This window comes from Pygocentrus nattereri, chromosome 11 (genome assembly GCF_015220715.1).
Source record: "Pygocentrus nattereri isolate fPygNat1 chromosome 11, fPygNat1.pri, whole genome shotgun sequence".
NCBI lineage: Eukaryota > Metazoa > Chordata > Actinopteri > Characiformes > Serrasalmidae > Pygocentrus > Pygocentrus nattereri.
Window position 1 is genome coordinate 23,679,343 of NC_051221.1, and position 22,110 is coordinate 23,701,452.

The 22,110-nt window shown below is 40.4% G+C and overlaps 2 protein-coding genes across 7 annotated transcripts in view; one reads left to right on the forward strand and one right to left on the reverse strand.

The window, feature by feature from the left end:
* Positions 1 to 3,161, forward strand: part of ldlrad3 (low density lipoprotein receptor class A domain containing 3) — a 99,819-nt gene extending 96,658 nt beyond the window's left edge. For both annotated transcript variants that reach the window (XM_037542629.1, XM_017700081.2), the window contains one exon: positions 1,156 to 3,161. In XM_037542629.1, coding sequence (XP_037398526.1) covers positions 1,156 to 1,366 — 211 coding nt within the window. In that variant the 3' untranslated portion in view covers positions 1,367 to 3,161. The remainder of the gene's footprint in view (positions 1 to 1,155) is intronic.
* Positions 2,990 to 22,110, reverse strand: part of LOC108428793 (genetic suppressor element 1-like) — a 60,754-nt gene continuing 41,633 nt past the window's right edge. For 4 of the 5 annotated variants that reach the window (XM_017700079.2, XM_017700080.2, XM_037542627.1 and 1 more), the window contains exons 4-16: positions 20,008 to 20,189; positions 19,153 to 19,368; positions 17,685 to 17,852; positions 15,642 to 16,015; positions 14,178 to 14,451; positions 9,630 to 10,189; positions 9,389 to 9,501; positions 8,998 to 9,271; positions 7,851 to 7,964; positions 7,355 to 7,750; positions 6,601 to 6,885; positions 6,382 to 6,485; positions 2,990 to 4,872 (exon numbers count right to left, since the gene is read on the reverse strand). In XM_017700079.2, the coding sequence (XP_017555568.1) occupies positions 4,735 to 4,872; positions 6,382 to 6,485; positions 6,601 to 6,885; positions 7,355 to 7,750; positions 7,851 to 7,964; positions 8,998 to 9,271; positions 9,389 to 9,501; positions 9,630 to 10,189; positions 14,178 to 14,451; positions 15,642 to 16,015; positions 17,685 to 17,852; positions 19,153 to 19,368; positions 20,008 to 20,189 (3,198 nt within the window). In that variant the 3' untranslated portion in view covers positions 2,990 to 4,734. The remainder of the gene's footprint in view (positions 4,873 to 6,381; positions 6,486 to 6,600; positions 6,886 to 7,354; positions 7,751 to 7,850; positions 7,965 to 8,997; positions 9,272 to 9,388; positions 9,502 to 9,629; positions 10,190 to 14,177; positions 14,452 to 15,641; positions 16,016 to 17,684; positions 17,853 to 19,152; positions 19,369 to 20,007; positions 20,190 to 22,110) is intronic. The other variant, XM_037542628.1, reaches the window with a different exon arrangement.

Genomic DNA, 22,110 nt, shown 5'->3' on the forward strand with positions numbered 1-22,110 from the left:
CCAACGCCACATGATCATTTAGCTTTTATCCCTATAGACTCTAGGCTTATTATTCAGTTATTAATGTTAAAGTTGACCTGATGATGAGTATCACTAAGTATGACACGGGAACAGTAACAAACCTTGTTAGTTCATGTCCCTGGGCAAGAAAAATAATATTAACCAATGGTATCATGTTCCGCTTTCCTCTCCCATGACTCCCTCCTCATCAAGCAAAAACACTCATCCAGCTCACAGACCCACCCTCACCCTCAAGTTTCACTCTGAAATATGTCATAGTAAAGAAGGGTAATGCAGTGTGATTTCCAGGATTTTAAATTAATAATCATAGTTTCTTCTATTACTGTTCAACTTTAGCACCAGTTTATAAAGCACTTTGATTTGCCACTGGTATGAAAAGTGCTCCAGAAATAAAACCTGTTATTATACTGAGTTTGAGTTATTTAGAGTTTAAGGCTTTATTATCCTGTTACTCTGAATTGCCTGGTTAAACTAAAACTGAAATGTAAGGCTCTGAGAGTGTATGTGTATATGTGTAGTTCTGAGGAGGATAATTCAGGTGCCTGGACTTACTCATGGGGCCTTAGTGTGGGCTTAATACTGCAATAGAAATATTAAAAATGTTTTTTTCGGCCCTGGGTAGTATTTATTTTTCCATATAACTTGATATAGACAGTTATCATTATGCATATACAGTCATGTGTAAAGGTTTCACATTATGTTTTGTTGATTCCAATTTACAATTGCTACGTTTTTTATTTGAGGATTTACCCAGAAACAAAATTAATCGTGAATCATGTGATGTGGTTCAGGGCTGGTTAATATACATTTGCAGATGTAGCCCCAGAAGCAACTGCCATATGACAACCCTTTAAACACTGCGTATATCCACTTAGCTGCAGAACCTGTTTTAGCTGTTAGCTGAGTGACTGTGTAGACATCCTCTCCCTTACAGAACAGAAGAAAACAGCCCAGTTACAGTTCTTCCTATAGCATGAAGTACCAATACTTGACAAACATTTGGTCATTATCTTTGTTGCGCTTATATCATCAGTTACCATGGTGCCATGATATATTTGAGAAATATTCTGTTATTCAGTACCATGCAGCACTATTTCATCACGTTTTATGACCCTAAAATGTCTGTCCTTGCAGTCGACCTCCATGGTTTGACCTCCCGCCTCCCCCATACCCTCCTGATGGTGAAGTTCCATGTGAGAGAGAGCCACCAGTTTATGAAGCTTCCACGGAAGAGCCTGGGTCATCCCAGACCCGGATCATCGCCCCCAGCCTCAGAGCCGAGGCAGGACAACCCCGTAGAAGCAATTCCGGCTCAAGCTCAATGGAGGAGCCTCAGCAGCTGTAGCCCACGAATGATGACATGAACTTGTACATAGGACTAAGAACCATGCAGGGGACTGACCCTATGGAGAGCTATTCGAGACCAACACGTCTTGTAGTTTAGGAATGATGAGTACTGTGGACTCGCAAATGGACTTGCTTCAGTTATGGAACATCATAAAAGGATGTTCCAAGCACTTGGACCAACAGTTTAAAAGCTGTTTCTTGCGTCAGTGCTGTTGGAAGTCGCCATCTTCTGGTGAACATGAAACATGACAACTCATGAGTTTACATGAGGGATGAGAAACTGTGAGGATGCACCGGGTGCAGAGCTCATGACTAATCCAGAGTGAAGAGAAGGCTTCTTCAGGCCTCTGACACATACCCTTTAAGAGGGTACTTTATAAGACTGCTTTAGACGCTGCATCAGAATGACGCAGATAGCAAACAACGGTGAATTCAACTCAGAATAGCTGTCTGGGTCATGGACAGTATTCTGTTCCTATTAGTTTATTTTGTTTTTTTGACCCCACACTTTTGAACACTCCTAAAATCACTATGCAATGTTAATTGTATATGATTGATGTTAAACATATATTAAGAAAAGAAGGGCCTTGGGAGAAGCATGATTTAGTGTGCTTATACATGCATAAAGCATCCAAGTGAGGTGACCTACCCTGTTCCCATCATTGAAGCACTTGGTAAATGACCCTGTTAATGTTTCATTCAGCATTTTTTTAGCAAACTCTATAGAGAGTGAACTCAGTCTGAACCACTGCTTTGTTTCTGAAAAATGGAAAGATCTTATACTATGTTATTATAGTACTACAGAATTTACTTTTTTCAAAATTTGTCTGAAATGAAAGCTGTTTTCTGAAAATTTTTCTCAGCAAATATCATCAAATTTGATCTGTTGTACTCAACCTCATTCATATCACCACTCTCAGTAACCGACTGCATGCTGTAGGATTAGATATTTGGAGCATGTTCTATTTCAGTAGTCAGTAGTTAAAGCCATTGTGCCTTACACTCAAACGCCTTTGGATTTGTAGAAAGAAATTTTAGTCATTAACTAAACATAATTCTAACACACGTAACTCATCATCCTTGCCTTGTAAAGTCACTGGTCACTGTCTTTTTTGTATTTGACAATCAATGTAGCTGGTTCAGTATTTGTGTGAGTTTCTAATACAAATTTGCATTGTGTAATGAGTTTATACAAATTTTCTACCAAATTTGCCTTCTATCAGCGAAATGACTGTCTCTCTAAAGTAGCTGTAAGAAACTTACATATGGTTTGATATCTGTCTGTAAGATGTCATAGAACAATAGTCCACTTTTACAGCGGTCAGGCTTAAAAGCATTTTACTACTTTGAGCAAGGTTTGGAGGTAAAGATGTGACTCCTCTGTTAAACTGAACTACCATTTGTAAATGTGACTCGTCAAAGATTATTTTTTGTACCATTGTTTATTTTAAACAGCAGACTTATGTGAAGGATCAAGACTTGTTTAATGCTATTGTCTTTTTTCGTTGGACTTGAAGGTTTCTCAAAACAATATGCTGATGTGGGAGGTAGATGAAGTGGTGTGTATTTAGAAAATCTTGAACATAAATAGTGTGAATAATATCTTAAACTGGAAGACCTGTAAATGAAAAGTATTACTTTATTACTTATGTCTTTCTGTTGACACCTGGCCATTAAAAATGTGCTCCAATGAGAAATTTCCTGTTACATTAGAAATGTAGAAATGAAATTTTACCAAAGCAGAAATCATATTGTTATAAGTTTCAAAATAAAAACTACAAGTTATCACTGTACATTATCTCTGGTGAGCATTTCCTTGCAGTTTGTAAATAGGATCATGATTAAGTGGCCAAACATCATCTGCTTTATTTTTCAGACTTTACTTCCTTTTTGCCTGCACTTACAGCAATAAATTCATAAATAACTATTACTACATTCGACAAATAATATATTACCTTGCACTTCATTCAAAGAAAAAGGTACAATAAAACTTTTCACAGCATAAAAAAGAGGGGGACATTTTATATTATCTTTAACGCTCCTTGCCTGGCTCCTTTCTATTTTTAACACCATCTTAGCATCCAGAATTTCTTCCAGTCATTATAATGAGCTATGCACGTTGATATGACTGCAGGTCACTGACACCAGGCTGTGTTTATTTGTGCTGGGAAGAGTCCACTAACAGGAATGCTTCTCTGTGGCAAGAACACACTGTAAACATTTCACTGCAATTAGTGCACTGCTGTCCAGTACAGTACTTTTCATGCAGCATCTCAAGTAAGTGCTCCTGTACAACAATATCAGTGACTGAAATAGCACAAAAATACTGTGGCACTTTTGTTCTTTTAGATTACAGGTCCAAACTCTGTTCTCTGGAGCTGCTATGAGCTATGGCAGCTATGAGCAGTGGATGAACACCATACTAACTGAAGAAGGGATAGAGACTGTGCATGAGTCATTGGCTGCTGATTGGTCAGAGGAATTATAATGGCCTTGGAGCAGGAGGAAGTGACTGACATAGTACTGACCATTAGCAAAGGCCAAGATCCTCTCATTAGAATTCTTTGTTTCTTCCTCCACATCTCTCCCATACTGACCAGCAGAAACCCATTTTATTCTCCCATTAAAAGTATTCAAATATTAAAATGGCAGGCTTTGTAATTATAGCAAAATAATAAAACAAAATAATAAAATCATACAAAACTCAGCAATATGTACATCAGATTCTGAAGCAATGATAAATTTCAATTTCTATCAGTAATAAACTGTTCATTTCTCCCCCATTTTAAAGTCATTCTGTCCCACAGTTTAGTAACAGAGGATTAACAGTTCAGTTTTAAGTGCATCATGATTATTAAGTGGAAGAAGGACGTGGGCTCAGCACATGGAGATATCAAGGAGCTCCTCTGCTGTCCTCAAGTCACAGATTGGCTGCTTCTAGGCATCTGCTGCTCTGTTAGGCAGGTTTGGGCCCTCCAGTGTGGGGATTGTGTGGCTGGGAAGCGATTGGCTAGCGATTATTTTTTCTATAGTTGGGGATTGCAGCTTCTGGCAGTAGAACGGAAGAGTTAAAAACAGTGAGTACAGGCTTCTCAGTGCTGGCCAGTGTTTCATTCAGCAGTTAGCATCCTTCTTCAGTTTCTTAGACCAGCTTACAGCTCTTGAACAAAGCCAGCCCACTTCCAACTAGTGTGACTGCAGCCAATTCTTCCAACTGCTGCACTGACCAGAAGAAGATTAAGCACTACAGTTTAATCTTTAATCCCCTCTTACTCTTCAGTGCAGTGCTCTTGCCCCAACTCTCAAGCTAGGAGCTGGGTGCCAGTTACCCAGATCCCTAATGGTCAGTCAGCAGGGTGAGTGGGGTCACCTGGGGGGCGGCCCTTTATAGTGGCTTCTGTGCAAGTGCAATGCCGGCAATGCCAAACACTTCCTGAAGTGCTCGAGTTCAGCCTGCATGCGCTCTCTCTCCAGTGCCAGCCTCTGCCTCTGTGCCAATAGCTCCTAATGAATGAGAGAGGGAGTCATAACAAAGAAAATGTCAGAGAAGAAGGTCTACACTGGACTTGGCATTAACCTACATTGTACATATATACACAAGCATTCGAAAGTTTGGAATCACTATATTCAATACATTTTTTTAAAAATGAAACTGTGAAAAAGAAGACACTGTAGATGTCCAATGTGATGACCAGAGCTGTAGATCATTCCATAATAGAAAGCTGTATAACACTGAAATTGAATTTTGAAACCATGTCTAATCTTAAGGGTTCTAAACTGCCCATAAAACAGATACAGATTAAATTAGGAATGTCCTGATCAAGTTTTTCTGACCATGATCCCAATGCAGTTTTCTTTAACAACAAGTTTGTACTGATATAGAGTCTTGTCCATCATTTGTATTTTCATACAAACCTAAATGCTTGACTACCAACTACTTTAATATACTATGGTAAAATCATTTTTAATAGGTGCACTGTCTGACACTCTCAACTAAAATTTTATTTTATTCATTTTTTAAAACTACCTTTTTTAACATGACCACTACATGGTGTCTGGAATATACCACTTTCATATTTCATACTGTTCTTTAAACATAGTTCCACGCTACAGACATTTTAAGCACTTATGTCCTGACCACTTGCCTCACTGCCGCAAATTGTGGATAATATTACCTTATGTCAGCTTTACATGTTGTAAATAGAGAGCAATGGGCTAATCTGGCCTTGAAGGGGATTTTTCTCGTAAATTTCTGCATAATAAGGTTTTCTTCAGATGTAAGCAAAATTATCTAGAGTGATTTGATGTGAAATGTTCTATTTTAAAGAAACCAACCAAGTCAGAGTCGTTCACAGTGGTGGTGATAGGAAATAGATGTCCAAAACATTTAATGCCTCTAAAAGCTACAACCTACAAAGTTTTTACAAAAAAAGGATTCTGAATGTGCTGCCTGATGACTGCAACATTGTTTTACAATAGTTTTATGATGAAACAAAACCGCATTTTAATCCATTCGTGGTCTAGAGGAACATACAAGGCATCCGAAGACAAAATGGCTCCCAAAGAAAAGAAAAGGTTTTTTTCCAGAATTATCAGTATTTCACCATCATAAACATTATATATAAAAACTCTAAAGACACATGTCGACTCACCGGCTTTGGATAGTAAATAAAATAGTTATGTGTGTTGTAGACATCATGACTCTAAACAAGTCAGAGTCAGTAAGTTTCAATGCACCATTTCACATTAAACCACTTTGACTGACTTTGTTTGCATCGCATCAATTCAATAAAGTAGAAAGTTTGGAAAGAAAAATGAGGAATTTCACTTTAAGACATTGCTGACATTTGATTGGGCTTCACTTAGCCAAAAGTAATCCATGAAAATATGCCTCATTTGTCTCTGATACTGATGTTTCTGATCAGATTGAGACATTCACAAGTTTATTACTGATTATTAAGATTTGAACTGGGTGAGAAAGAAAGGAAGATAAGGTGAGTCAGAGAGCCTTACCCCCATAGTGATCGAGAGCTGATCAGCAGTTACACTCAGATGATAGTGCTGAGCCTCCAGCCTTCTGCACTCACTCTGCAGAACTTCAGTCTCTATACTTCTCTCTGAGAACACACAAAGTAAGATTTATCACTACTGAAGAATTCTCAAAGCTTTAGCAGACAGAGAAAACTGAGCAGTAGAAACATAACTGGTGGTCTGAGAAACTCTGGGACTCGCCTTCTATGTATTCGTGGTATGCTTCATATATGGCCTCAATCCCCTTCCATTTGGGACTAGAACATTCCTCTTCATCAACGTCATCATCGTCTTCTTCGCTGGATTCATCCTCAGCAGACCGCTCATCGCTTAACCCTGCATGCTCCTGGTGGGCTGGTGGGTGGCAGGAGTGTCCGTTGGTATAAGGATAAGGCAGTCGGTTTAGTGGCCCCTGTTGGTCTGAAGGGCTGTAATGTACTGAGTTATTAACCTTATGGTTCGGCTCCATGACTCCTGTAACACCTCCTAGTAAAATGACAAACAGCACTGGTCAGCTATGCACCAAAACTGAAATTTTAACTCATACCACAGAAAAAAGTACAAATGGTCACAGACCTACATGGGTGATATAGGTGTTTTGTGTATCCTTACATCTGAAATCATTTAGTGTGACAAATATGCAAAAATCAGGAGGGGCAAGTACTTTTGCATTACACTATATATATACTTAATACACCACTATAGCCATACAATGTTGGCATGCCCAATTTGCCATGCTGTCCATCAACAGAAAAGACCACCATAAGACTACCTCTGACAAGATATTATTAGGGCAGTAGTTGGCCTTTTTCAGCAGTTCCACAAACCCACAAGCACACCTGTATGGTAGTTGTGTCTGATAAAATAGCTAAGTGTAAGTACAGGGTAGGAATCATGTAAGTGTGCCTAGAGAAATACCTTGTATGTCTTGTGCTTAGTGAATGCAGCCCCTCACCTTTGTGCTTGTGCTGGGTTTTCTGTGTGGACTGCAGCACAGACTGGTGGAACTGCTGGGCGAACTCCTCTGCACTCAGGCTCTCCCACTGCTGTGGTCTGCCGCTTAGGCCATTCAGTCCAGCAGCATGCTCCTTCAGAGGGACAAGGGGGGGCCTGGGGCTGGCCTGCAGGCTGGGAGGCCTCCTGATAGGGTGAACCTCTCCAAAGCGGGTGTGGTCCTGCAGAGGGGCCAGTGGAGGGGGCTCTTTAAGGCGAGGAGGATCAGACTGGAGTCTGCGGAAGTCAGACTGACTGTTATTGTGCACATGCCTGTGAGAAGCAGGCGGGGTGGGGCTACAAGAACGTGGGCGGGGCACTTCATTTGGCTGGCATGGTGTTGATGGTGCTGTAGGGTCTGTCAAGAAGAAAGGCATTCACAGAGATGACATGATTGCAAATGAATGAATGATTGTAAAATAATTTCTCCAAAAACAGACTCAGTGTACAGTTCCTACCAGAGGCTGTAGTGGGTGGGCTGGAGCAGGGCGTGTGTGTAGCATATCGGAGTGTGTCGAGGGTCACAGTTTTCTGTTTGATAGCATCCAGCAAAATCACTACTTTCTCTTTCTCTGCAGAGAAAACAAAAAATAGAATGTTCTGTTATTTTCTATTTTCTCATTATGACCTCATTGCAAAAGAAAGTCAGATGCAATATCCATAATAAACAGATGTTTGTATATACTGTAATGTTTGGCAAGAATTTTGCTCACATTACAATTTTTGCACAGATTCAATGTTTCTGCATTTGTGTTTATAAGCGACCCATGTCATTAATGTGAACTAGGCTTGAGCCAACTTACATCAGTATTGTGAATTGTGAAATAATTCCATTTATTGTGCTTGTCAATCAAGTTGTCAATGTCAGAAAATAAGTAGTCCAGTAATCGAAAGTAATCATATTTGTCATTCTTTGAAATCTTTGATTTCTTTCAGTGTGTTCTCTTTTAATGTGTTCAAATTAGTCAAAAAATGTTGTCTTGTTTCAGAACATTCTGTCGCAGTGCATGGCAGTACTTTTTTTTTAACCATAGTAGTGATTGCTAAACTGACAAAGCCATTCTGCTGCTTTCCACGCACGAAACAATTTACTGAAAGATGAACAACAGGCTTTAATGACTTTGACATTGTGATAACATGAAAGTTACTAAAAATAAAGACAAAGCCTATTATTGTTATTAATAGCCCACTAATAATAACAGGCAAAAAACCCAATAAAGTGAAGCTGTAATAACAGCAGTCTGACATCATGTGGTAAGCCTATTTGTTTTTTAATGTTATTTTAATTTGAACCAATATATAGGCTGTAAACACATGATTTGTAGCAATACTATTTATGCACAGAAACGTTTTTATTTTCTCTGGACTAAACAGGCTTGTGTATACGGTTACTACAGTATCTACTGTGCTGAACAGGGTTATTGGAGAAAGAAGTAACAGATACTGATTAATAGGATCTGCAGGTAGGAGATCCTCTTAATCAAATGTTAGGAGAAGCCTCTCAATCAGTAAAAATCAGATTTCTGCTGTGTGAACCTCGCCAACAATTTTTGCTTGGAAATGTACTGGAGATTGTAGAGAATGTGTGTGTGTGATAATACAAACCTATCCTTTGCTCTTGAGTGACATGGTTGAGGTTAAACATACTGAGGAAATGCTTCTTGTCCTCTAGTTCAGGCACACTGTCCATGTCCTCTGGGCTGTAGCGTGTGGTCAGGCTGGCTGTGGGAGTGGGCGGCGTCTGCCGTTTGCCCTGCACAGGTTCAGGGGAGGGGCTGCGTTCCTTCAACATCCTCCTCCTCTTTCTGCGTTTTTTCTCCAAAAGTTCATCACGGCAGGAGAGAGTGGTCAGACCAAACACGCTCAGGAAGTCCAGTTTCTGTACAGAGAGTGAGAGAGACAGAGAGAGGGAGACGCATGAGCCATGCATAAACAGACCACAGCAGCAGAATGAGTTAGAGACAGGTGAATATGTAGAGACGAAGGAAGGATGTACCTCTTTAGACTGGTCCAGTTTGAGAGGGGGCTGCTCAGCCACTCTTCTCAGATGAGCTCTCACCTCCTCTTCATCACTCTCATCATACGAGTCATCCAGCTCATAGTAATAACCTGAAACACACCACAACATAAGAAACATACAGAAACCTACATGATTGTCCATGCTACACTTTCTAGCATGTATAGATTCATTCTGACTTTTTCTTTAGTCTTCACAAAATGCTTCTAGTGAGCCCTACCCTTCTCTCTGGCCTCCTTGCGCCTCTTCTCCTCCAGGTCCAGTTTACTGAGCAGTCTACGGTGCTGCTGCAGGGCCTCATCATACACCAGCATGGGCTCTACAGCTCGGCTGTGTCCCTGAGAGAAGGCCCTGATTGGAGAAGCAGCTCTTTTTGGGACTCTAAGCTCTGCATAGGGACCAGGCAGGGCCAGAGAGACCCTCTGCTGGGTCAGAATGTTCTGAGTAGTCTTCTCTAGATCTGCAAGGAAGGTGCTGTGCTCCAGGAGGCTGTGCACTCTCGGTGGAAGGACCCTGTCAGGACACTCCAGCCTCCTGAACCCCTCGTCACTCCGTTCCGGTTTGGTCAGCCCTGGGGGAGGACGACTAGGGGGTAATGGAGGGTCATATCCACGGCGCATGTGAGACGGTGTATCGATGAGGGAGACAGGGTTCCAGAGAGTGGTAGGAGGGTTAGCATGGTGGTCCCGAGGGGGAGGTTTAGGGGAAATGAGAGGAGGTGGTGCCCCCAAATGGTGAGGTAGGTCTCTGACGTTCATGTCCTGATGGTGTGTGTTAGACCTACAAACAGAGATGCAAGATTAGCTTAAATCCATATCAATGGCTTTACTATAGAAGACTGGCTACTTCTTCTTGGGCACAAAGTCACAGGCTGCTATTTTCAAGATGCTAACATCAAGCTAACTAATAAGTTAGCCATCTCCCAATGATATACTGTGAGATGGAAGAGATCACCAACACCCTATATGTGCAGAATCTTAAATGAGAACAGATCCTGGACAGCAGGATTGAGCTTTTTCCATTAATGCTTAAATTCAGTACTGATTGAAATACACTACCTTAAAGTGTAGTGTTTAATCTATAGTATATTTAAGTATAGTGTTTAATTTATGGTTTAAGAAAACTATCTGACCACAAAAAAATGTAATATCAGGAAAATGGAGTACCAGAGCAACTCATCAATTGCTAGGAATTGCTACACTGAACAAGTAACCGTCAGGACAGAAAGTGGGCAAACAGAAAGGTTACACATTGGAATAGGAGTTAGACAAGGCTGCACACTATCACCATAGCTGCTCAACCTGTGCACTGAATACATAATAAAAGAAGCAGGACTAAAGGATTCAGGATTGGTGAAAAATATTAATAACCCTCTATATGAAGATGATACATCACTCATAAAAAATAGAAATAGAAAAATATGGAAGACCTAAAGGTCCTTATTAAGAGGGTTAAAAAAACCTTTGAAAAAATGTGACTTCAGCTCAGTATTAAGAATACTAAGATTATGACGACAGAAAAGACTGCTAACTTTCCACTGATGAAGAAGAAGTGGAAATGGCGGACGGCTTTTAATCACTCAGATCAGATATTAACAAAAATGAAGGAGCTTAAAAAGATCTTCAATTGCAATTGAACCTTGGTCAAACAAAAGTATCCTTAAACAAATCACGCCTCACCACTTACTCAAAGCCCAGATAAACAAACTGAAGCTGATCTTATTTTGGACATATTCTGTGAAGAACCAATTCACTGAAAAGACCATTGTGCTTGGTATAGTTGAAGGTGAAAGAGGAAAAGTATGACCAGCAACAAGATGGATGGATATAATGAAAATCATATAATGAAAATCTGAGAAATCATGACTCAGACATTGAGAAGCCTGAAGACCAAAAACAGATGACAGGATTTTCTAGAGAGACACCGTCAATATGGTCGCCAGGAGTCAGAAACTATTTGAAGGCATTTATTAATAATAACCATGTCATATTTTATCATAACAGGAAAAATAATTTTGTGTTATAGTTACATTGTGTTTTTTAAAACATGCAGTATTACTGGACTAGATTTGAACAAATAAAAAAAAAGTCATAAATATATCACAGAAAAAAGCCCTACTCTCAGTTTCCTATAGAACTCTTTGTGATCTAAAAGGAAATGCTAAAACACATAACATAAAAACAACACACTGGATGTTACCAACAGACAACAATGAAATCAAAAGCATAAAAGAGAATTTGTGGCTCAGTGTGAAGGACTAAATTTGATCCGAGTAAAAAGTGGATCACTTTCCTTTTACATATACTTTATGTATATTAAAGATACTATAATCTGAAAATGTACTACAGAACATGTGTACAGTGCATCCGGAAAGTATTCACAGCGCTTCACTTTTTCCACATTTTGTTTTGTTACAGCCTTATTCCAAATTGAATTAAATTAATCTTTTTCCTCTAAATTCTACACAAAATACCCCATTGTGACCATGTGAAAAACGTTTTCTCGAGAGTTTTGAAAATTTATTAAAATTAAAAAACAAAGAAATCATATTTACATAAGTATTCACAGCCTTTGCTTAATACTTTGTAGAACCACCTTTGGCAGCAACTACAGCCTCAAGTCTTTTTGAATATGATGCCACAAGCTTGGCACACCTATCTTTAGGCAGTTTTGCCCATTCTTCTTTGCAGTACCTCTGAAGCTCCATCAGGTTGGATGGGAGACGTCTGTGCACAGCCATTTTCAGATCTCTCCAGAGATGTTCAATCGGATTCAAGTCTGGGCTCTGGCTGGGCCACTCCAGGACATTCACAGAGTGGTCCTGAAGCCACTGCTTTGAGATCTTGGCTGTGTGCTTCGGATCGTTGTCCTGCTGAAAAATGAACCGTCGCCCCAGTCTGAGGTCAAGAGCGCTCTGGAGCAGGTTTTTATCCAGGATGTCTCTGTACATTGCGGCATTCATCTTTCCCTCTATCCTGACTAGTCTGCCAGTTCCTGCTGCTGAGAAACATCCCCATAGCATGATGCTGCCACCACCATGCTTGACTGTAGGGATGGTATTGGCCTCGTGATGAGCAGTGCCTGGTTTCCTCCAAACATGACGCCTGGCATTCACACCAAAGAGTTCAATCTTTGTCTCATCAGACCAGAGAATTTTGTTTCTCATGGTCTGAGAGTCCTTCAGGTGCCTTTTTGCAAATTCCAGACGGGCTGCCTTGTGCCTTTTACTAAGGAGTGGCTTTCGCCTGGCCACTCTGCCATACAGGCCTGATTGGTGGATTGCTGCAGAGATGGTTGTCCTTCTGCAAGGTTCTCCTCTCTCCACGGAGGAACGCTGGAGCTCTGACAGAGTGATCATTGGGTTCTTGGTCACCTCCCTGACCAAGGCCCTTCTCCCCCGATCGCTCAATTTAGACGGCCGGCCAGCTCTAGGAAGAGTCCTGGTGGTTCCGAACTTCTTCCATTTACGAATGATGGAGGCCACTGTGCTCATTGGGACCTTCAACGCAGCAGTAATTTTTCTGTATCCTTCCCCAGATTTGTGCCTCGAGACAATTTTGTCTCGGAGGTCTACAGACAATTCCTTTGACTTCATGCTTGGTGTTTGCGCTCTGACATGCAGTCAACTGTGGGACCTTATATAGACAGGTGTGTGCCTTTCCAAATCATGTCCAATCAACCACAGGTGGACTCCATTTAAGCTGTAGAAACATCTCAAGGATGATCAGTGGAAACAGGATGCACCTGAGCTCAATTTTGAGCTTCATGGCAAAGGCTGTGAATACTTATGTAAATATGATTTCTTTGTTTTTTAATTTTAATACATTTTCAAAACTCTCGAGAAAACTTTTTTCACATGGTCACAATGGGGTATTTTGTGTAGAATTTTGAGGAAAAAGATTAATATAATTAAATTTGGAATAAGGCTGTAACAAAACAAAATGTGGAAAAAGTGAAGCGCTGTGAATACTTTCCGGATGCACTGTAACTACATAAATAACCACATCTCTGCCTACAAATAACTAAACCATGCTGTAAAAGGACACAAGAGGGCAGCATTCTACAACTTGCTTCCACAAAAACAAAGACCGTCTGGGTTCTTTTTTCAAGAAACATTTTCTATTCCAGTTTTATTTTGGCCTCAAGCTACTCACAACCCCAGACTGACCCAGAGACTGACTGCCCTAAGAATATCCATATGATTCAGAACAAAAATGCCTGGATTACTCACAACAATCCCCACCAGATTGGCTCAGAGCTCCAGCACAGATCAAGAAAGTAATTAGTACCACAGAAATAAAGAGTACGGTACACTGAGTAGGGTTAATATTCTGAGCATGCTAGGCACTCTAGGCCAAACGTTTGCATATCACTGGAGATTTTAAAACCAAAAGCCTCTGCACTCAAACAAAGAAACAAAGGTAAACAAAGAGGCCTTCTGTGTGTGACCTGACTTTGTGTTTAATTCTCTTGGCACTATAGTTATTGGGTCTGAAACAATAATAATTATTAAGAATAAAGATTCATAGAATTTAATTAGTCATGAAGGCCAGTCTCAAAACTAACCCTGCAGGTTATGAACTGACTGAATTATGATCTGGAAAACTGACAGTACATCCAAACTCCTGGACCCATAAGGGTGTAATAAGACAATGTAAGATGGTAAGACCAGATTTACAATGAATAAATCAATCCAAAAACTGAAAGACGGATGTCTAATGCATTAATAATTCATTTAAAACATAACCTTGCAGTTCAGTCATCTCACCTCTGCATGTCCCTGTGCAGTTCCTGTGGCTCTGGAGCGTGCTGTCTGAATTCAGACAGTGGGCCCTGTCTGTCCTCCTTCTCTGTTCTTAGTCTTCTCTGTCTGGTCAGCCATCTATCCTCCTCCCCATGGCGCTGGAGCAACGCCTGAATGCCCCCTGCACCTGGCCCTAAACGCCCCCCAGGAGATGGTAGCAGGCTGGGTGTGGGGAGGGACGAGTACAGGCCAGGCTGCAGTGGCTTTGGAGCCAGTACTGAGGCCTCTTTGGTTTTCTCTATGGAAAAAAGACTCACATTGTAGTTCATATTGTACAGCAGTACATGCACATTGGTACATGCTTATTATGCCCACTGAATGTGGACAAGAAAATAAATGTATGATTTTTATTAAATTAACTGTGTCCCTGTGAGATTTGAGGCTGAATTCTTCACATAGCTAGAACAAAACTGCTAAGCTCGTCTAAGTTAGAGAAGCATTAACTGATGTTTCACACTGTTAAATAAGAGCAAACAACTATGAGACCAGTCACACTGGAAAAGTTTTATTTTCCACCATAGTTATCAAGATACAATGAGCACTGATACAGTATATGAGTTAATACAATGATCTACCTATCCATAGGCTTATAATTATCAACAAAAATAGACTCCTGGCAAATACACTAGAGACCTTCAAATGGGATCTTAGATGAAACTAATTAATTACAGGTTATCAAAGACAATATTAGTTAATGATAAAAAGACCTTTGGCAAATAATAAAACATGTGGTTAAAGTTGGGCCTGTTTAAAAATACACTGTACTAGAAAATCCACCTTTGTTGGCAAACGCTAGCCATTATACAGTAAAATGCAGAAGTTACCAAATATGTTTAGTTGATTTTCTAAGCGAAAAAACATTTTCTACAGGGAGGAAACTTGAATATAACATTTCTCTTTAGATTTAATGCACAATGTAACACATATAGTTTAACACATAAAAAAATTTTTTATAAAATGTGCCATAACTTTTGCACATTCCATAGTTTGTTCTTCCCTGAAAATAAAAGTAACAATAGTTCTGTTATTATTATTTTCACTTGTTCAAAATGAACAAAACATAATTTAACAAGGAATGCTCAAAATTTGCATACAAATGTAGCTGAAGCAGAGGTACAGCACCAAAAACATTTTTAGTGACTTGAACGTGTTTAGGGAGAGTATGAATGACATTTAGGGGACATTTTATCAATGATTAAGGGCACTGTGAGGAAAATTGTAGCTAATCAGTAAATGAAGCCTAGCATACTCAGCATCGTTTTGGGTGATGCAGACTTTTATTAGTAGCTCCAGTACAAAACTAAAGAAGTAAAACATTTTGGCTGATGAACTGCATTTGGAGTCAGGGGACAACAGTGTACATTACATTTTTTTGGTGAACTGCTCCTTTAAGGAGTGTGCCTAGGTAGACTTTAGGTGAAGTCATACCTGGTCGGTTTGGTGTGAGTCTCTCCATCAGCTTGGCTCTCTCCTCTGTGTGCTGCCGTTGAGGGAGTGTGTGGTGTGTGTGAGAGTGCGTGTACAGCTCCTTGTTGAGACAGTGCTTCTCCATCGCCCGCACTGCCTGCACCTCTCTCTCTTTCATTCTCTCTTTCTGTCGCTCCAGCTCTCTCTCTCTCTCCCTCTCCCTTTCCCTTTCCCTCTCTCTCTCCCTCTCCCTCTCCTTCTCTCGTTCTCTTTCTCGCTCCCTCTCACGCTCTCTTTCTCGCTCCCTTTCTCGCTCCTTCTCTCTCTCTGCCTCCTGAACTCTCTCCTTCTCTCGCTCCCGCTCTCTCTGGCGAAGCTTATCTTCCATCTGCAGCCTGTCGGAGGTTCAGAAACACACACACACACACACACACACACACACACACACACACACACACAAAGGGTGTGAGATGCAACACTCTCCACAGGAACATAAAGAACACACTCAGAAGGAGGCAACAGGAACACAGGGAAGTGTTGATGCTGTTTACTACTGAACATGAGGAGAAAAAGTCGAACAGATTACAGCCCACATGGACTCTTTTGTGGGGGGGGTCGTCTGTATGTGTATGTATATGTGTTTGCATTGTTTATGTGTGGGGTTCTTTGTGTAGGGGTGATCATACATATGTGTGACATACGTATACAAAACAGGATATGTGCCATTTTCAGTGCCGCCAATTTGCTCATCAAGAAATCTTGAAGCTCAGATCAAGAGCTCAAATGATGTAAAAAAAAAAAAAATTAAAAAATAGAGATAAATGTTTTTTATTGTTTTTATTTATAAGCATATTCTGAAGAAACAGTAGTGACTATTTTAATCTTGATTAAATTCTAATCCTTAATGGCCACAGAGGTCATTTTGACCATTTAGGAAACATAATTTTGTAATAATTTAATTCAGGCATCAGTAGATATAGGGTTTTATTCTGGTATCACATCACATTAAATTTTCAAATGAGCTGCCTTTCTAGTGTTAAAGCTATTTTGCCATGTGTATCTCTAACTACACCATGACCATGTTTTACAGAGCAGGAAAACAGCACAGCAGCTACTTGTAATATCTGCACTGCCAGTGTTTTTCAACCACAATTTATCCCTAAAATCCTAGGCTTGTAACATCAATGCTTTTTATTCAGTAAAGACATGGACTATGAAACAAAAAGAATTATTCTTAAGTTAAAGAAGTAAGTAATAAACAATGGGATCCACTGGTGGTTCTTAGACATTTATGGGATTGAGCAAGCTGTCTTTCTTGAAAACCCAATTCAACTAGCTGCTTGTAAACTGTGAGTGCCCAACTGTCATCCTTCACAGCTCTCTCACTACAATACCCAGCAGGCACTATCAAAACATATTCAATCATTGAGAATGTCCCCCCAGTGATAAAGTAAACTTGATAGCTAGGATAGATATGCTAATAAATACAGACGTGACATTCCTCATCCTAGTAACAGTGTTTGCTACTCAGCTTCTTTCTGCATTAGCCAGCTAGCAGAAAAATAAATCCTAACAGCCCACCCTACAATATTCTCCCCCAAATCCCTCAAAAGCTCCTCCCACCTTCAAGTTGCATCAAAGTCCTTGGGCAAGACTCCTAACACTCGCCAACCTCTGTAAAAATTATCAAATTGTAAGTCGCTGTGTATAAGAGCTTCTATCAAATGCCATAAATGTAAATGTACTGCAGGCAGTAGGAAGCAAGTCGCGATGACTAAATTTTTAATTGTGGCCAAAGAATCCTTTTAATGAACTTTAAATGTGCACTGTCTCTTACACTTGAAAATACAAATACTGGATACGAGCACTAGCAGATACTCAGTATTGAAAGACTGGGATCAGGGCCAAAAAAAAAAACATCCTCTGTATAAACTCCTCATGTAAATTCCAACTGACATGGAAAATGCTGCTACCTCAACCTTGGCGCACTATGAATGTCACAGTGTATAAATCTATTTGAGTATGTATGCGTTTTTTCATTGAAATGTATGTGTGTACACACACCTCTCGCTCTGCAGGGCTGTCAGAGACTGATGGTTGAGGTCTGGAGGGTAGCGGACCCCCGGCAGGTGGAGGTGAGCAGTTGACGGATGGAGGGAGGGCAGGGCACCCCCCGCTGACAGCTGATAGTAGGGCGAGCGCAGGGCAGATAAACAGAGGGACTCATCGATTCTGATCAGCAACAGCAAGAGACAAAGAGAGAGAGAGAGAGAGAGAGAAAGCAGCTTATTAGTGCTCCTGCTGCTGCATCACTATCTATATCTGCTCACTTCATTAACCTCAGCACACTCTGCACCTACACACACACTCACACACACACACACACACTGAGGCCAAGATCACAGCCTATTTCGGCCACCGCTTTTAACCTTCACTGACACACACTAAGAGTGTGCGTGTGTATTTAAAATGTAGGACATTTAAAAGGGAACAGATAAATAAAAACATAAATCTGTAATAAATTATTAAAACTCAAAATCAAAACAACACTACTAAATAAATATTGGATGAACACTAAGTGCTGTATGTGAAGAGAAGGAGAGAAACAAAAGGAAAAATAAAAGACAGTAAGAGATGGGAATACAAGCAAAAATAAGACAAAAAGAGTGAGTGAGTGAGTGAGTGAGTGAGTGAGTGAGTGAGTGAGTGAGTGAAAGAGAGAAAGAAAGACAGAAAGAGACAGAGAGAGAGAGAGATACAGGGAAGAGAGGGAGAAGAATGGGTAGAGCAACTGGGAGTAAGTGAGATAGAGAAGGAGAGACAGAGGCAGTGAGGAGGACAGGGAGTGCAACTGAGAGTGAGTGAGTGAGTGAGTGAGTGAGTGAGTGAGTGAGTGAGTGAGTGAGTGAAAGAGAGAAACAGAGAGAAAGAGAAAGAAAGAGAGAGAAAGAGAGAGAGAGAGAGAAATACAGAGAAGAGAGGGAGGAGAATGGGCAGAGCAACTGGGAGTAAGTGAGATAGAGGAGAGACAGACAGTAAAGAGGACAGGGAGTGCAACTGAGAGTGAGTGAGTGAGGGAATGAGAGAAAGAGAGAAACAGAGAGAAAGATAAAGAGGAAGACAGGGAGTGCAACTGAGAGAGTGAGAGTGAGAGAGAGAGAGAGAGAGGGAGGAAGAAGAAAGGGAGAGAGGGAGAAAGGGTGTTTTGTGGGTAGTCAGTGGCTCAGTGGTTCCATATACTTTCATTTACTATAACCTCTACACCATACACAGCAAAAAGGCAGGACGGCCGACCCCACTCCCCAAATGGACACACACAGTTGTTGACACACGCAGTAGTAGCTGTTGAGCTGGCATTTTGTGTAAACGATTGCAACATTAACCTGAGCTGAACAGGTAGACGCTGTCAATAAAAGCCAACAGTATTTTTTCTTTTGCATGGAGTGACGTCACTGGTCCATCTCAGCAAGTTTATTTTATGTATGTATGTTTTATGAGTTGATGAGGACTGTTTGAACGCACATAGACTCACCTGTATGAGGAGAGAGCAGGGTGGGGCAGGTATCCTGAGTGGAAGTAAGCAGCAGCAGCTGCTGCTGCAGTACCAGGGTCCAGCCCTAGGGGGAGTGAGGGAACACGCAACTCCTCAGCAGAGGAGTAGGGGCGAAAGCCACCCCGCAGGTATTCCTCTGGGACCCCTGCAGGTCCTGCCCCAGACTGCAGGACATGAGGCACCTGACGAGACAAACTGATACAAACAGATTTGCCCATGATTGAAGCTTTATTTTCATTTATGTAAATAATCCACTCTTTAAAATAAAGGTTCCCTAAAAAAGTTTTTAAAAGAACTATTATTGTAAAATGAGACGTGCAAGTGTGATGAGGAACCTTCAAGTAATAGTAAAGGATCTTAATTGTCTCCTGGCTTGCACATACAGTTCTATAAAATAAAAATAATAAAAAAACTTGTATAGATCTTTTATTTTACATGAAGATTCTTTAAACTTTTAAAAGGTTTTTCAGACTCATATCTCTCATATATAAAAAGGTTTTTAGGTTTTTTAGTGAATGAAAATGGTTTATCTGTGGAACACTCCATAGAACCTTCTTTGACTCATTGTTAAGTGTGTACACTCTTAGCAAAAAGTGTTTTATATAGTACAAAAAACTTTCTATGATTCGTAAAAACTTGCTTAAAAAGGTTCTTTAAAGGACAACTTTAAAGTTATGCTCTACATATAAACATATATAGAACATCTTCTGTCTTTTAGACAGAAGAATAATAATATTTTAAACAGTGTTTAGAACTGTCTGTCCTAGCCAAGAAGCATTTAGGTAGCTTTTAAACAATGTCATGTTGTATGTCGTAAGCATGTGTTGTACTTACTTTAGTGCTTGCAGACGAGGGTCCTGCATTACTGCATTGGTGCTCAGACCAAAAGGGAAGGGCGCCCCTATGAGGTGAGGAGGAAGGGAGGCAGGGCTCTTCTCGTGGGTGGTGGGAGGAGGGGGAGCAGGGGGATCTGAGGCCACACGTTCACGTCCAGGTCCTCTCAGCCCTGCTTCAGCCTACAAGCAACGCACAGGAAGCAAGGAATAAGAGTGAATGTTATACCCAAACCTCTCATCTTCATTAATGTACAGCACAGCCTATAAGTAACTGGAAACTTGAAAATTCTTGTTTTGGCTCTACGCTCCAGCACACTGGATTTGACATGACACACGCTCTAGAATCCAGACTGCTTAGTTCACTGGTGTGCACTTGCTTCTTTAAAAAGTTGCAAACCATTGCTATTGTCTATTTTGGCAATACCTCTGACTGATTTATTCTGATGGCCTGCTTTACATGCACAAGCACTTCTTTGCTCATCATATTGAGAGACAACAGTGAGAGACTCCAGTGACAGACTGACAAGAGGTTAGAATCCAGCATAGACCTTAGATCCTCTGTCTTATGCATGAACTAATGATGTGATGACACTGTGTTGAGCCATATTACTCCTACCTCCGAAATGAAAAGAGGTTATATGTTTACATTCTTAGGTCAACCCTATGCAGATAAAAATACCAAATTACATTTTTATTTGAATAAAAATTCAAATTAAAGTTGACATTTTGCACTTTAGCCTTATTGTCACAGTTTTATTTTAAATTCAATATCCTAGAGTAGCCAAAGCCAAAACAACAACTGTCCCCATGTCCAATTACCTATGGACTGCACTGTATCCCTGTCCACGCCCTTCAACATTGCAACAAGAAAACAAAAGTGACACAGACAGAAAATGCTCGGAACAGTCAGTGGGTGGATGCAAATCACTGTACATTTTGCATAATGTCTTTATCATGAAAATGTGATTCAAAGCAGACTTTCTAATGATGACTACAGCGTGCCTCTGTATTGAGGCAGATCAACAGTACCAGTGTGAGTATGTGTGTGTGTGTGTGTGTGTGTGTGTGTGTGTGTGGTCAGGCCCAGGGCGGAAGAGAAGAGCCCTGCTTTAAAGGCGGCTGCACAGCCAACAGAGCGGCTCCTTCCCTCCACCTCCTCTGGGCAGCAGTACAGAGGGCTCTTTGTGTGTGTGGAGAAAGGCCAGTTTGATCCGGGGGAAGTGGGCATTGTCTAAAGTGCTCCCCCAGTGACTGCATGGCCAAATAGGCTCACACAGGCACACAGAGATCAAGCACTGAACAAACAAACCCATCAAACTCATACACACATACACAGAAGACAAAACAGCAGAAAACCCACAGAGTGCCCTATTCCTTCTTATAATACCCCTTTTGAACTACAGTTAACCCAGGAGGAACAAAAGGCCAGTTCATCTACACATACAAACAGGTTTGTTTTTATACAATATCAGGACAAGAGGTTATGCATATGTCCCATATGTATCGTATATAGTCGTTGTTGTTGGGGAAAAAGATCTCACATCGCCAAAGATCTTATTCTACATCATTTTGGACTGTGTCTCTTGGTGGTCTGACATGTGAAATTTTGCCTCAATGTTAATGGCCACTGGCATTTTCAAGTTACGTATAAAAAATAAAATTAAATTTAAAAAAAATAAATAAATAAAAACCCCTAAAGCTTCACTCTATACATATTTTATGTAAGTACCTACAGGTAACAACATGTCCATTTTGCTTTGAGTAACTTCATAATTACATTTTTCTTTTGTTTGTTTTTTTTATCTTTTCTGGCATAAGAAACTACCAACTGCTGTTTTCATAGTGGCAAATTTTACAATAAACAGAAACCAAAAAAAAAATGTACTTACAATAAAATTATATTATATTCCGTTCACTGGATATTTTCTCTTTTTCGGACCATTCTCTGTAAACCCTAGAGATGGTTGTGCATGAAAATCCCAGGAGATCAGCAGTTTCTGAAATACTCAGACCAGCCCGTCTGGCACCAACAACCACGCCACGTTCAAGTCACTTAAATCACCTTTCTTCTCCATTCTGATGCTCACCTCTACATTTATAT